Raw genomic sequence first — 16,862 nt, forward strand, 5'->3', positions numbered from 1 at the left:
ATACTTCATTAATGATTTTTTATTTTCATATGAGGACAACGAATACCAAATTAGCAATAGAGATTTTTACCTTGTGGAAAGTGGAAAATTCAATTCATATCCGTGGGGTTTAGATGTCTACAAAAAGTTGTCTGATTCTGTGAGGCATGAGCTTAAGTCAACACATAAGTACTATAGAATTGGTGGCTTGCCTCTTGCTCTTCAAATTTGGATATTTGAGTGTTGTTCAAAGGTTGATGAAGATATAGCTATTCGTGTTGCTGATTCTATTCCAAGAATCTTGAATTGGAAGACAATTGCAGAAAGTCCATGGTTAAAATATATTGAGAAATGTCTCTTCATGCCTACAAAAAACAAGGTATTTGTACAAAGTTAATACATTTTATTACATTGTTTATTTGAACTCAAGTTACTATATCTAATGTTATTTTGTGTATTTGGTTTTTCAGTTTGAGAACATAGTGGCCAGTGAAGATGAAGTATCCAAATTCAGGCTTCCTGAAACTCGTGATTACCATGCTAAAATTTTGAAATTGGAGCCTAAAGGATCAAGTCATGGTCTAGACATTTTGACCAATGAAGTCATAGAATTGAGTTGTAAAAGTATACACAAACTAAACTTTAGGCTTTTTATTTTAAAACTGTTATTTTTTTAATATTTGCATTATGATTTAATATCTATTAGGTGAATGAAAATAACAAAGCGCTTGAAGAGAAGATTGATTTAGGATTCAATCAAATCAAAGAATTTGCGGTGAACTCAAACAAACAATTATTGGAGGATATTTCTTTGCTGTTTGCAAAGAGTGGTGGTAGCAGCTCTGTTATTCGAGAAGTCAAGGAACCATCTAAGAAGCATGCTGGCGAGACATTTTCGGGTGGATTAGATTTTAATGGAGGTTCGTTTATATTTTCAGTATATTTCTGTTCTATTCATAATATAATTTTAATATATAGTCTAGTAGTTTCTTCCAGTTAATCTAGAAGTGACACGAATTCGATATTTTATTTTCCAGTTAACTTTGATATGTTTTTTTTATAATATGTTAATTGCATATACAACATTTTCTCCCCGTGTTAATGCATCTGTAAATGAATCGAGAGGGAACGATGCTCATGTTATGGGATCAAATCAAAATGAAGAATCTCAAGTGCTTAAAACTTCAGTTAGATTTGTTGATGTTGAAAATTTTGAAAGAGTATCAAGTAAAATAGGTAATGAAGGATTTTATACAGATATATTACATATTTCATATATTTTAATTCAATTCTGTTATTTTAAATGTTCTTGTTATGTACAGATGAAGATATTGCAGGAATTGCTATTGAAAAAGTTCTGTCAGAGGTTGTTGCTGATTTAAATGGTATTCATTTTCTTAACTTCAACTAAACTTCTTTCGTTTTATTTTGATAACATTATTAAAATATTTATTTTGCTTACAGTCCAAGAGGCAGTTGATGTGAATACAGTTGGGGCGAAACCTGATGGTAATGTAGTAAAAAAACCAACATAAATAAGTGTTGCATCTGTTGATTGTAAATTAATCAATATATCTATTATATGCAGATGCAACAGAGGATTGTCAAAAACCTTTGCATACTTTTGATGACTTTATTTTACTTGATAAAGATCTTTCTCAGATCAATAGGACTGAAGAATCTTATCTAAAAAAAAAGAGCCCATGTTGATCAAAACAAAAAGAAAGTGTCATCGAAGAAACGTGGCAGAAAGAAAAATCCAGGAAAGTTAATAACATCTCCCTTCACACAACATTTTGAATCTGGAGGAAATTTATGTGTTGCACATCAGGTTTTTGAGACAAAACATCCTTTTTTATATGCAATCGTGATCGATTCATTCACTAAGTGGCTTTATACGGGTACAAAAAAGAGGTAATTTATTTTGATTTTTTGGGATAATTTTCCTAAATCATAATATATACAAGCTTAATTCAACTTGTGGAACGCTCTGTACCTCTTCTTTAGTTTCGTATTTGTCTCTTTTTTAGTTGTTCCTGTCTCGCTTTTGAGTATTTTTTAATTTTTGTTCTGTTTTGATAGGGGAAAGAAACCTTATACAGATGCTCTTAATGTTATCGATCCAGCATTTGAATTGGGTATCTGTACGGTAGATGAAGGACGTCCACGAAAAAATTTGGCATTTTTGACGTCGGAATCCGGATCACCCAAAAAATGGTGTGCTATAGCACACGAAAATCGTCGAAAAAGACTCTGATTTTTCAAATTGGCACATTCTGGACAACAATGGTGTGATGAGGTTTGTTATATAAATTTTAGTTGGACGTTAATATTTCTTTGATTCTTTCTGTTTCTTAATCTTGAGTTTGCCTTTGTCTCAACTAAAATTCTTTCTGTTTAGTTGTGTAGATAGATTATATTTTTCTTCTATTGAAGCTCTTTAGTTGTGTGACATTGTAATTCTATAGCTTGCAAGTCATTTTTCTTTGTGTTCTTGTTCCCTTTGTCTCTGTCATTCAAGAGGGACAAAAGCTCAGGATATTGTGAAAAGGATGAAACTTGTAATCAAGTTTTTGTCATTCTAGCTTCAATTCTTTTCTTTTGAGGTTCATTGTATCATTAAGAATCCACAGATATGCATATACAGGAGCTAGAATATTATATAAAATATGTCAGTTTCAGTAAGTTACTGTTGTCTTTAAGTTTTTTCTGGTAGAAATTGAACATCTTCATAAGTTCTATCACTGTTCTGTTTCACCAATATGTGATGAATGAGCCACACTTGGGGCGAAAACAGAGTTTTCCCTTAACTTTGAGTTGAAGTTTCTGCACTTTAGCCTATTACTTTGTAATTTCAAGAGCAAATTTGAACCATTTTTCTTGTAAAAAAGGCCTCATTATTATCTCTTTTTATAGGTATATATATTTTTAGTACTCAATTTAGTCCATAGAAATTATAATTAAGAATACCTTTTGCATTATGTAGTTTTAGCACAAGACCTTCTGATAGTTAGCCAAAAAGAATTTCCTCTAGTTTATCAACATGATTTGTGTACTCAACGTATTCCTTCCTGGTTAATTGAATGTTTGTTTGTTGAGACTGTTTCTTCTTGCATTTCAATCTTTTTTTTTTTTGCAGCATATTGATGTCATTTTCTATTACCTAAGAACGAAAGGAAAATATGAAACCAACAGTAATTTTCGTTTTACGACGACTGATTGTGTTTTCAAGACAAAGATTACCAATTCTTTCTTTAAACTTTGTGATGCTCATGAGGATAAGAAAAATTTTAAAGTTTTAGATTCTGATGATATTGCCCGGTATATCAGTGGACGTCGTTTGTTGGCAAGTACCTCGTGGGATAAAGTGGATTTTGTTCTTATTCCACTAAACATTAAAGAGAATCGTCACTGGAGTTTTGTGGTGTTTGATATTGGGCAATGGTCTTTGGAGGTGTATGATTCATTTCCGGCTAGGGGTGGGGTGAATCTAGAGGTAAAAAATATTGTTGAGATGCTTTCGGTTGTTTTACCATATTATTTAAGTGTGGTTAAGTTCTATGATAAGCGTCCTAAATTGAAGGCAACACCAAAATACAGTGAGATAAATGAGTTCGAGAAAATTGAGTTTCATTTCATAACTAAAGGTGTTCCCAGACAACAAGAGGATTCGCTGTAACTAGTATCATATATGTGTTTTTTTTGTATTAAATTAATTTTTTGATAATAATTTTATATTGAATTTTGTAGGGATTGTGGAGTTTTCGTTGCTGCATTTGCGGGAGTTTGTAAGTAATGGCCAACATATTCTAAATCAACAAGTAAAGGCAGACATTCTCCGAAAGAGATTTGGAGCTATATTATGGGAATATCAAGAAGGAAGCAAGCGAGTGACCTTCAAAGTGAAGACGAAAGACTAGTTAGATAAAGGAATATAGTTATATTAGTTAGTATGACTATGAAAACTATATAATGTAAAACAATTTGTAATTACTATGGCTATGAAAAACTGTATTGATCTATTTTGTAAGTCTTGATATTATATACCTAACTGTGTTGTTTATATGTAAGTCTTCTATTTGAAGTTGTTCCTTCTTTGTGTCCTTATTGATGTTGTCATGGTAATTGTTTCAGGATTTTCAAGTGAACAGAGCATACTCAACACTAACCTTAAAATTTCCACAAGTGAATTAAACCTGAATTAAACTTGAATTAAATCTATATTACACAAATGGTAACAAGTGAATTAAACTTGAATTAAAGTTGTACTTACACAAATGCTAACAAGGGAATTAAACCTAAGCTAAAGTTGTATTACACAAATAGTAACAAGTGAATTAAACTTTGAATTAAAGCTATATTACACAAATACTAACAAACCAAAAACATACCAAGCATCACCCAAATTCCCCAACCTGACAAATATACTCAGCAAGACATTTCCAAGCCTCAAGCTCAACTGGGTTATTCCAGTAAACTATATCATTTCATCTATATATCATATCAAATGTAACTATACACATAGAAACATTCCAGTAAACTGAATAACATGAGATTGCACAACTAAGAAAGCATTCTATTAAACTGAATAACACGAGATTGCGGAACTAAAAATATAAACCATATAACCGAACATGATCCAAATTCGTAGATTCAATGAGCTTCTAAAACAAACTACTAAAACAAAATATTTTTTTATTCTTGATCATAAGGCCTGACTTTTTTGCAAGTCTTCCTGTTGTGATCATGTTGTCCACAATTGTTGCATGTAATTTTCGCCTTCTTGAATCCATCTTCTCTCAGTTGAGTATGTATTTTATTTTTTGGCCTTCCCGGAGGTCTCTTTCCATGAGGTGGAAGTACAACATCTTCAAGAACATGTGTTGGTGTGTTCCATGTACTTTCATTTGGCAGGGGATCCATTTGAAATTGATATGTCAACAATAAATTTTTTCTTGTATAGTAAGCCGAACAATATTTATCATAACCAGTGTGTTTTATTGTTAAAATGGCCAAAGCATGTGGACATGGTAACTCATCCAATTGAAATCTCTCACATGTGCATGTACGTTGGTGAAGACATACTGTGAATTGTGTAATACCATCAAGTACGGTATACAAATATTTATTTGTCTCTACAACCTATGAAAAAAATATATATTCAAGAGAGATGTTAGATATGAATCCGAAGAAAAAAATACTAGCAAACAGATTAGGCATACCTTTAATTTCTCTGATGCAGTTTTATTGCGCCGCAATATATTTTCATACCTTTTTCCAAGGTGAAAACCTGAAAATGTCGCCTTTGATCTGTTATTGTTATTCCATTTCTGTACAAGTTGTCTCATGAATTCCAAGAGTTGCAAGACTGTAAGAACTTTGGCATGTCTTGTTCGTAAATTGACTGATTCTGCTATGTTGATGTCATCATCCAAGTTCTGTTTACTTCAGCATGCACACGCGACCATTTGTTGTATCCAATGTTCAACAAGTAATCTTTGATCCTCTTATCTATCTTCTCAACCATTGTCATACATTGATTAAATTCTGTCATGGTGTATGTTTTTGCCATAGAGTAGAACAACTCAGTGACCCTTTGTTGACTTCTTCTGAAATTTTTCATTATGTTTTGCAGTAAGTGCCACATACATGCAAAATGAGGTACTTCATCATAAACTGTTGAAACTGCCTTAATAATGCTTGCATGCCTATCGGAAACGATACACATCTCTGGTCTTTGACCGAATGCATCTCTGAATTGCTCAAAAAACCACCTCCAAGATGAATCATTCTCTGAATCGACAATAGCATAAGCAAGTGGCAATATACTCCCTGCACCATGTACACTTTGTTTAATACAATTTTAATACATTTTTGCTACAATTATAATTCAATTTTAATACATAGTTCAACAATTCAATATAGAAAACACTAGTATCATATTCGAAAGTCTGACCTGCTGCATCTAAGGTATTAGCGATTAGCAGTGTCCCTATGTATGCTCCTTTTAAGAAAGTTCCATCAACAACTACAATTGGTCTACAATATTCCCATCCTTTTATCGAGGTGAACAAAGCTACAAACGCATATAAAAACGGTCATCCTCTGATTTGTGAAATCTTATATGAGAACTAGGGTAAGTTGCCTCTAGTATGTGAAAGTAGCTTGGCAACTTTGCATATGATTGAATTGGATCACCCCGGATTAATTCAAGAGCTGTTTCTTTAGCTCTCCAAGCTTGCATATATGTGAGTCACACACCATATTCAGCTAACATGTCACGTTGTATGTCTTTTGGTGTGTAAATAACATCTGGTTCAGCATATTTACCCACAATAATACTCCCAACAACACTCTTAGTTGCTAGCCTTTCCGATAATGAATTATGTAGCAACAAACATGTGTGTTGGCTTTCAAATTCTCTAATCTTGAACATTTCAGATTTGTTCAAGCTTGAAGCTCATAAACTCCAACTGCAGCTTTCTCCTAGGCACTGTATCGAATAGCTGTAGAAAAAATATTAATACACAATTAATAATTTAAAGTGACTTGAATTTAGGTCTTACCTTATTGCGCTTGATCTTGTTGTCTTGAATTGAAAATGATTAAGAATGGAATGTCTTTTTAGTGCACTAGTGAGGACATATTTATTCTTATACACCTGATCTTTTTCAAATAAAGAGTGATTGGGATTAATAATGATGCCTGGTGCTAATTCTTCTAGCTCATCAACTTCCTCACATGATCCGAATCCAATTAACCCTATTGCTTCATCAATACCATTAAATGTATTAGAGAAGTATGAATTGTGTATAACCCTCATATCTCCTGAAGTGTCTGAACACAAAAGTGGAATGAGTGCAGCATTAGTCTCCAAGTTGACTGGTTCAGTTGTTGTGACACATAAAGGGTATCTTGCCATATCTCGATGTTCCTTTTTAGTTTCAAGATATACCTTTACCCCCATATCATTATGAATTTGAATTGGAGGAGACCTATATCAATTTTATATCTGATTTCAACTTTACTTGTTGATGTGTCTATTGACAATTGAGTAGCAATTACAGAAACGAGGGTGGCGAACGTTGACTCTGTGTGTATCAACACACCATCTGCCAAGTAGTTAATATATTTGTTGCTAGGATCCCATCGTCCATTGAAGTAAAGCATCACCGCTATATTAGTCATATTTTTTCTGCACATCATTAAAGAGTGTGTTACTAATATTAAAAGACTAGAGAGAGACATATAGATTAATCTGCTAGAAGAGCATCACTTTGCTAACAACTGAATTAAATCTGAATAAAACCTAAATTAAAAATTTATTACACAAATGCTAACAGGTGAATTAAATCTGTATCTATTGTGATCATGGCTTGCATATAAATAAGTCAGAAATTGAATTACACAAATGCTAACAAGTGAATCAAACATGAAAAGAAGTTGTATTACACCCAGATGCTAACAAGTGAACTAAAACTGAATTGAAGTTGAGTTACACATATGCTAACAAGTGAATTAAACCTGGATTAAAGTTGTATTACACAGATGCTAACAAGTGAACTAAACCTGAATTGAAGTTGAATTACACAGATGCTAACAAGTGAATTACACATTAATTAAAGTTGTATTATACAGATGCTAACAAGTGAATTAAACCGGAATTAAAGCTGTATTACACAGATGCTAACAAGTGAACTAAAACTGAATTGAAGTTGTAGTACACAGATGCTAACAAGTGAATTAAACCTAAATTAAATTGTATTACACAAATGCTAACAAGTGAATTAAACGTGAATTAAAGCTGTATTACACGGATGCTAACAAGTGAACTAAAACTGAATTGAAGTTGTATTACACAAATGCTAACAAGTGAATTAAACATGAATTAAAATTGTATTACACAGATGCTAACAAGTGAACTAAAACTGAATTGAAGTTGTATTACACAGATGCTAACAAGTATTAAACTTGAATTAAAGCTGTATTACACAGATGCTAACAAGTGAATTAAACCGGAATTAAAGTTGTATTACACGGATGCTAACAAGTGAACTAAAACTGAATTGAAGTTGTATTACACAAATGCTAACAAGTGAATTAAACATGAATTAAAGCTGTATTACACAAATGCTAACAAGTGAACTAAAACTGAATTGAAGTTGTATTACACAAATGCTAACAAGTGAATTAAACTTGAATTAAAGTTGTATTACACAGATGCTAACAAGAGATCATACTTATTAGAGAAGAGAACTGAATACCAGACACTCACAGGAACTTGAATCAAACGAAATCTCAACATAAATCATCAAACAAAAAGGCACACAAGTAACCTAAACATAAATCAAACGAAATCTCAACATAAATCCACACAAAAAGAAGAAATTAAACTTTTAAGACCACAATTGCAAGCTCACATTAAAGGATCAGTTTTGTGCAAAGGAGACCAACAAAAATCACAGATTGCAGTGCAAGTAACCTAAACTAACAGAGCTTACTCAACACTAACCTTTAAATTGCAATGGCGAGAGAAAATTGAAGTCCGGCACCCTAAACGAACAAAGCTTACTCAACACTAACCTTTAAATTGCAATGGCGAGAGAAAATTGAAGTCCGGCATCCTAAACGAACGGAGTTTACTCAACACTAACCTTTAAATTGCAATGGCGAGAGAAAATTGAAGTCGCCGGAAAAAAATTGCAATCGCGAGAGAGAAAAAAAATTGCAATCGCGGGCGTGGGAAAATTTTGGGGCGAGAGAAAAAATATGAAGTTGAATATTCAATTAAATTGACATTTATCATTAAAAAAATAATACTGACAAATATGGTAATTATTTTTTAAAAAGTAGACACACAAGTTATTTTTCCATATTTTAATCCACTGTTTTGATTAATACTTCCTACCAAACGGGTCCTTAGTATACGTGTTTTGCACATCAACATGCCTAAATTAATATTTGTTTTCATTCGCTTTTACTAATTATATTTGGATTTTTTCACATCATTTAGAAAAATAATACTATATTCGTCTATTTTTAATTGTCATAGTTTTTTTTAAAGTCTAATGATAATAATTTTGATTACATATTACGATGTATCTTTTCATCATATTGTTATGCAAAAATTGAAGTTTTTAATACTTTTTGTACACCTTTTGAATATCTAAATTTTTGTTTAAAATATCGAATTAATGTAATCTAATTTAACTTTGAAATTAGTCAAATTGACTTTCGAAAAACGCAACATGACAATCAAAACTGGACAAGGGAGTAATTGACATGACTTTTTACTACATTACTCTTACTAATTGAAGTTTAATATTAAGTCTTAAAAAACAATTTGAACATGATACATACTAACAATAGATCTAATATGATAGAAAATAGTTGTCTTTTCTTAATATGTTAAGAGCGACAAGTAAAAAAGATTTTTTGTTTTTGAAACAAGGAACAAGTAAAAGTGAATGGATGAATAAGTATATATCAAAAGAATAAATTATTGTGTATACGTTGCATTATTACGTACAAGAAATTTATAAAAACAATTGTAGACAGAAAAACAATAATAAATACCAAAAAAATATCACAACGATCAATCAATCATAGTATTTTATTTCGAATATGAACCTCTTATATATTAAAGACCTTTTTGGGTAGGAGTAATTCAAATACACTAGCATCATCTCAATGATCTTGTATATAGTTTGGGATGCGGAGTTCAATTCGTAACCATTTGTACTCTTAGATCAATGAAGGCAAAGTTTTTTTTTTCTTTAAAAAAAGAGTAAGTTATAACTAATACCGAAGCATATTGTAGACAAGAAATGTAGATATATGATACGATTGTAATTCTCTTTTAAATATGATACGATTGTAATTCTCTTTTAAATATACTAAGTGTACAAGTATGTAAATGTTAAAGTATATATTGCCCCAAGTTTATTATAGTTGTGATTTATGTTGTGGACAACTGAGGCGAATATATATTATAATACTTGTGATGTCTAGTAACGGATAATATGTCTCGTTAAATCTTAGTTGGACAATTAAGTTTTAATCCTCCTATTAAGGCCAATGGAGAGGCGCCATGCATCAAGAAGAGATTGAGGCAACAAAGAAGCAAACCACCATTGAATTGAATGTGGCCAATAAGGCATGCTTCTCCAACCATAGCCTATTTGTGCTACTCCTGCTTTTGCATATTTCTCTGGTGTTGGACTAAACAATGATGATTTCTCTATGCTTGCAACTCTTGAAGTCATCTTTGTTTTAACATATAATGGTACCTAATTAACATATCAACTTTATCGTCAGATCTTACTTGTAAAATTTGTATTGCAAATGTTTATGATTAAAAACTTTTAAATACACATATCTTATAAAGATTCACGAGTCAATAATATTAGTAACTAGTTAATCCTTAATATAATCCTTTCACACGATACCCTACAATATTTGCACGTTGAGCATATTATTTTTTTTTTAGTAAAATTTGAAAAGATAGTTTTCTTTAAAAATCAAAATATGTATAAACTAATAGGTAAAGTTTTACATTTAAAAAAAAGAGAGATTGAAATTATGATTTGGAATCTCGAATCATGTTTTTGTAGGTTTGAAGAATTTGAGATCAAAAATCATAATTTCAAGTAATTATTTCAGATAGACATTTTCAAATGTTGATTTGAAATACTATAACTTTATATCGCATATCCAAACACGTGAGCTAAGATGTTAATTGCTTAATTGCATACTAATCATATAAGGTAATAGTACAGAAAAATACTAAAATAATACTTAAAAGAGTTGAATGGTAGAAAAAAAATGATTAATATGCGTAATTGTACACATAAATATGGTCAAGTTAATTACTTCTTTTAAAGTAATTGCAAGTAAAAGAAGTGAAATTATGAGATAATTAGTACCTGACACTGCACATCTATACCATGGTGTTTGTATTCATCGTATAAACATCTTGAAAACTGATCGATATACCTGTAATTAATATTCCTTAATATTTTTATTCAATTTTAGTTAATATGATAATACATCATAAATCAAATTCATGCAGTACATAATAATATGAGATAAGATTAATCTCTAAAGAACCTATTAGTTTTCGTTTGGAAATTAAATTAATTCATTATGATTTAGAAGCAATACAACTCTTTTACTTTTTTACCTTACTCTCTAAGCAACACAATACATCCCATTTCAGATACATGTATCACTCTCATCTCGCTGATATATCCTCGTTTCCCTCTTTGTTATATCTCCATTTTAGATACATCTCTCACCTATGTATCTGGATGTTTACTGATGTATTCGAAAGTCTAGTGATATATTTAGATGTCCTATCCCCTTTTTGATACATCCCTTCCCTTTCAGATACATCCCAAATCATCTATGTGCCCAAAATTTTAGTGATGTATTCGAAATTCATAAATTTCAATAACAATTAATGACTAATATAGTGTCCAAATATTATATACAAATACAATAGATCAAATATGAGTTTAAGCCTTAAAAGGTAATGTGAAGACTTTAATTTTTTTAAATGAATTATGTATAATAGCTCAATGGTCAAAATGGATTCATTCCGCTGAATGGTAGAGATCAGATCCCAGTCTCGTGGGTGATTACTTTTGCTTGTACCAGCAACATAAAGACATTTTATACTCTATATGAATGCATTGTTAATTATATATTTATTAATTTCTGTCAATTTATATATAAATAATTGGTGGGTATGCAGTAAGAATTAACGGAAAATGGAAGGAAGATGAAAAGAGAGGAACTAGGAAAGTTGGGAACTTGAAAAGTTCTCTCATGCTTTAGTGAAAGACATTTGTCCCTCATTGGTGGTGGAAAGAAAAATAGGAGATTTAAATATAGAAACACTCATGTTAGTTGTTAAAAGGATTGGAAAGAGAGATCCCTCGCACCGCCGTCGTCGTCGTCCACTCGGCTTCGACTTTAGAAAATAACCGAGAGATTATTTTTTGGACAAAATTTATTTTAATTATTTAGTTAATTATTTATTTAATTAATTAAATTAAATAAATGGTCAAAACATTTCAATTAATTAGTTAATTAATTGAAATGTTGCAAGACTGACCCGACTCGGATCCGCGCATGACCTGTTTTATGTTAATTCTTTTCCATTTTATTTGAATTTCCCACTGTGGAAATGACTATGCTAAAAGATTGAAACTTTTAGGAACAACCATGATCGTTTGAAAGATTGTTGTAATACCTCGAAAATGACTTAGGTGAAGCTAGAGCCTAATATGGTTGTCATGAGGGTCTAAGGTCCTAAAATGGTCTAATGTGGTATTGAGGCAGTGTCTAAAGATTTAGGTGCTTTGGAAGTCAAACGTCAAAGGAGAACTAAGACGTTCAACGAGTAAGTCACCTATGTGCCTCATGTGTGATTATGTGCCTATATGTGTGTTACATGAGTTAATGAGATCATTATATGAGTATAGAGTTTATAGACAATGTGTCAAGTTTCATGAAGTTTGGAGGTCAAACGTCCATGACGTTTGAAAGGTTTGCCTTGAAACGACCTTGTGTGTCTTAGCATTTTTCGTCAAGTTTTACGTGTTTGTTTTGGATGAAATTCATATGGAAGGTCCTAAACTCGTATACTAACATATTCGGGTTGGAACCGTCCGGGCAAACATCCCCAAGGACCATCCAAGGGTCCTTGAGGAAGGACCCATGTTGGTGGCCAAAGCTACCCAAGGTAGTCCCACCTACGGATGGCAAACGACGGCCAGTGGCCTAGTCAACGCCCCGTAGGTGGTGGAGTCGATGGGTACTTAGCCTAGGGAGCTTAAGCTACCATTTTCAAGGCTCAGTGCCAAAGGACGATGACCAGCACGGGCCGTCGATTGCACGACGCCCAGTAGAAGCTGTTCGTCGATTGGGTCTGCATTAACTGCACAACTTACAATAAATTCAAGGGGTGAAATGATAATTTCAACCCACGTCCAAATAAGACTTTGGGCGGTTAATTAGGGGTACTTTGGATATTTTAAACATGTTTATAAGCCTTAACTACGTAGGAGAATCCATTCTTCAAAATGAAAACTCAAAAATATCCTAGAAATTCTCTAGAACTACATTGAAGCCAACACTCAAGGAAGAGCTTGGATTGGAGATTTAAGTTATGATTCTTCATCAATTTTGTGGATTAACATCATTGAGGTATGAGTTTTGATCCTTGAAACTCTATTCATCAAGGAAACCAAAATTCAAAGAGTTTTCTAAAGTTTTCAAAGATGAACTTGTCCATTTTTATGATCTATCCATGGGTTCTTGCATTAAAGGTTTTAAATCATTGAATATTGATTAAACTGTTGTTAATTATATGATTTCAACATAATTAACCTATGAACCCATGTAATTGATGAACCCTAATTTTTAATTACTTTATGGGTTAAGTGATATTGACTTAAAGCTTATGAATTCTAGTGTAGTTTTCTATGAGCTATTGAATGATGTAAGAAATGTATTCATTTGATGTCTACTTGGTCTTAGATTGATAAATCTATATTAAATTGACCTAGATTCATTGAGTATTATAGTTTATGTATTGAATTGATGTTCATGGCCATGTGTACGTGCCTTATGGTATTGGATTGGATGATTGGATTGAAGTGGTGAGAACGGATCGGTTGTACGCTGCCCTAATTCTCTTTATTTTAAGTAATGTAGCTCTTGTATTATGTTATGATTGATATGGTCCACTTACGGTGGTGGTGCTATGTGCTTTACTTGCAATTGATATGGCCTTGTCGGCGTTACTTATGTATTATGATGATCATGGCCTTGTCGGCACTACTTGAAGTACTATGATGATGTGTATAGTGATTTATGTGAAGTATGATCATGTTCATCTACTTGTGATGAAGTGATAGTATGTGTTCTTCTATTGATGTTGTTAGGTGATCATGTTAGACTATGACTATGTGTTTATGTGTGTAGTCTTAGAGTTGATGCATGATCGTTCCCACTTGACTATATATATAAGTCTATAATGATTATATTGATGATGTTATAGTAGTAGATAGGATGACCTAAAGATGATGTTAGTTGTGCCTATGTGCTTCTAGAATGACATGCTAAAGGTTTTATGTAAAATATGGTGTGTCTTGTGTGGTAGACTCGTGTCCCTTACTTAATACATGTATGAATGTGAATATGAGATATCTTGACTTAGGATGCTAAAGCCTCTTAGTCTTCAATGTATGAATGACATGTGACCTTGAATGATGTTAAGAGAGTCTTTACGTGAAACCTTGAACCTAGTGGTAAGATTATGAACATTGAAGTCCAAAACCGTAATGGTATACTTCTTGTAAGGAATGACGGACTTAAGTTTGATTGGATGGAATGACATCATATTATCCTTAGGAAATTCATGGTGAACTATCTTTGTCGCTATTGCAAGGTAGCCTAGGGGACCTCTTTGGTAGGGTGAATGTAATTGGGTTATGAATAAGATATGAAACCCTTAGTATGAACCTTTAATGTCAATTACTCTGTGAGAACAAATGCTAGCACCAAGTAAATATGGTAAGGGAAGTAGCTCTAGTTAAGATTGAGGCTAGAGTACAAAGTGAGCCCTTCATATTCTCGAACCATGTGCCTACATGAGATGTGTCCAAGTTCTATCATTGGCAAGTTATACACCCTCATTGGAGTAGGTTACAACCCCGGATTTCATGTTTAGTTACAATGGTCTATGTCGGTTATTGCCTATTCTCATAATGTGGGATACCTATTAGCATTAGAAAAGTTCTATGAAGTTTAGGTGGTGGTATCGGACGCTATCTAGATATTGCACAATAGGCTTTGAAGATGTTAGTGAAAGTCCCTAGGTCTTATCCAAGACCATCACTTGAATGTCCTAATGTGATGAACGAGTCTTCAATGAACTAATGAATGTAATGACTTAAGTTAAGAAAGAATGTTAAATGAATAAGTACTTATCTAGAGTAGTTAATGATTGTCTAGTTAAGGTGTGAATGAGGCATAAGAATGGTCACTTCGTATCTTACCTAGATAAGTCTTAAGAATGACTCTGGTTAGGGAAGTTGGTTGATAATGTAGACATGATCCAAACTTAGGTAGTCTTAAGGATTATCTAGGTAATCTTGGAGAGGTCAATCATGGACGTTATTTTCTTGATTTACTTGAGTAAGTCTTTTGACAACCTTTGGAAGGGAGAATGTCATAGTACTTGTATGTTATTATATTAAGTGAGAATGATTCTATCTTAGGTAGTCAATAGAATCTCTTAAGTGTGTGTGTAAGAGATTGTATGGGCGTCGCTGCACAACTCACTCAAGTAAACCTTAGAATCACTTTTGGTAGGAGGATCTCATGTTCATATGGTTGGTGTACTTTTAATTGTGTATCTCATTATAGGTGGTCTTAAGGATCATTTAGGTGTGCCTATAGATGGTGTATGACAGTCTCTCTTTGTGCTACTTAAGTGAGTCTTAGGATAGCTTTTAGTGAGAGGATTGCATGCTAGAAAGTATCCAAGGTGAAGTTAGAAATTCACTGTAACAGTGAAGAAGTTCATTGTAATAGTGATTTAGTTCACTATAAAGTGACATGGTTTCACCGTAAGGTTTCTCAAAATGTGATAAAATGTTTAAGTGATTTCTTATGTGTTTCGATGGTGTTAAATGTTGTTCTTATGATTATATTATGATATTTAAATCAAAAAATGCATATTTCCAATAAATGTTCATTTTCATGATTTTTATGCATTATGTCATACTTAGTACATGTCTTTGTACTAATTTCATATTTTTATCTATCTCCAAAGTGATTTATAGGTAAAGGTGCTTTTCGAGATCTAAGCTTGGATTAGAGGATCGTCAAGCAAGTTGAAGTATGTCCTCATTTGACTCGAGGACATAGATGTCTTTTATTTTTTTCATTGAAGTATTGTAATAGACCAGTATTTCTATATTAGTATTGTATGGTCCGTGTCCCAAGTATTCTTGAGTCTAAGATTTGATGAAATGAGACTTAGTATTTCCAAATGATTTTATATGAAAGATGTTTTAGGATATTTGTGTGAAAAGTTTTAATTTCACACCTACTTTTCATATGTTTATATGCGATGAACAATACGGAAGGGCTTGTACAAAACCTCTGAAAGGTCAAGTACACCGGTCCATGATAATTCTATGATTTTATCTATCTTTAAAGTGATTCATAGGTGAAGGTGCTTTTGGAGATCTAAGCTTGGATTAGAAGATCGTTCAAGCAAGTTGAAGTATGTCCTCATTTGACTCAAGGGCATAGATGTCTTTTATTTCTTTCATTGAAGTATTTTAATAGACTAAGTAGTACTATATTTCTATATTTGTAATGTATGGGCCGTGTCCCAAAGTACTATTGTGTCTAAGATTTAATGAAATGAGACTTAGTATTTCCTATGGATTTTGTATGAAAGATGTTCTATGATATTCGTGTGAAAAGTTTTAATTCCGCATTACTTTTCATATGTGTATATGCGATGAACGCTACAGAAGAGCTTATACAAGATCTCCGAGAGTTCAAGTATACAGGTTGAAATCCGAGATTGCCCCTAACTTCTGGGGTGTGGTCTCGGGTCATGACAAGCTTGGAATCAGAGCATAGGTTATTAAAGTGGTCTTAGGAATAAAAAAGTCTCATCAAGTCACATCTAGTAAAGTCTTAACCATCGGTGTGAGTCGACACATCTATGGTCGAGAGGCTATAGGACAATAGAGTTTCCCTTCTTTTCTACTCCTATGTCGTGCCGTAGAGTAAAAGTTATGAGTACTCATTTCTTATGGTTTTCCTTGTGTTTCTAGGGAGATGAATATGCA

The 16,862-nt window shown here is 32.6% G+C and overlaps 1 protein-coding gene and 2 pseudogenes across 1 annotated transcript in view; 1 reads left to right on the top strand and 2 right to left on the bottom strand.

Moving 5' to 3' along the window:
* Positions 1-8: 8 nt before the first annotated feature.
* Positions 9-3,907, top strand: LOC107020160 (annotated as a pseudogene).
* Positions 3,908-4,674: 767 nt separating this feature from the next.
* LOC107020245 lies at positions 4,675-5,715 on the bottom strand (annotated as a pseudogene).
* A 4,105-nt stretch (positions 5,716-9,820) lies between these two features.
* The window catches only part of LOC107018940 (very-long-chain 3-oxoacyl-CoA reductase-like protein At1g24470), a 29,977-nt gene continuing 22,935 nt past the window's right edge, over positions 9,821-16,862 (bottom strand). Inside the window, exons 3-4 of the mRNA XM_015219538.2 lie at positions 10,905-10,974; positions 9,821-10,268 (exon numbers count right to left, since the gene is read on the bottom strand). Of these exons, the coding sequence (XP_015075024.1) occupies positions 10,029-10,268; positions 10,905-10,974 (310 nt within the window). The 3' untranslated portion in view covers positions 9,821-10,028. The remainder of the gene's footprint in view (positions 10,269-10,904; positions 10,975-16,862) is intronic.

This window comes from Solanum pennellii, chromosome 5 (genome assembly GCF_001406875.1).
Source record: "Solanum pennellii chromosome 5, SPENNV200".
Classification (NCBI taxonomy): Eukaryota; Viridiplantae; Streptophyta; class Magnoliopsida; order Solanales; family Solanaceae; genus Solanum; species Solanum pennellii.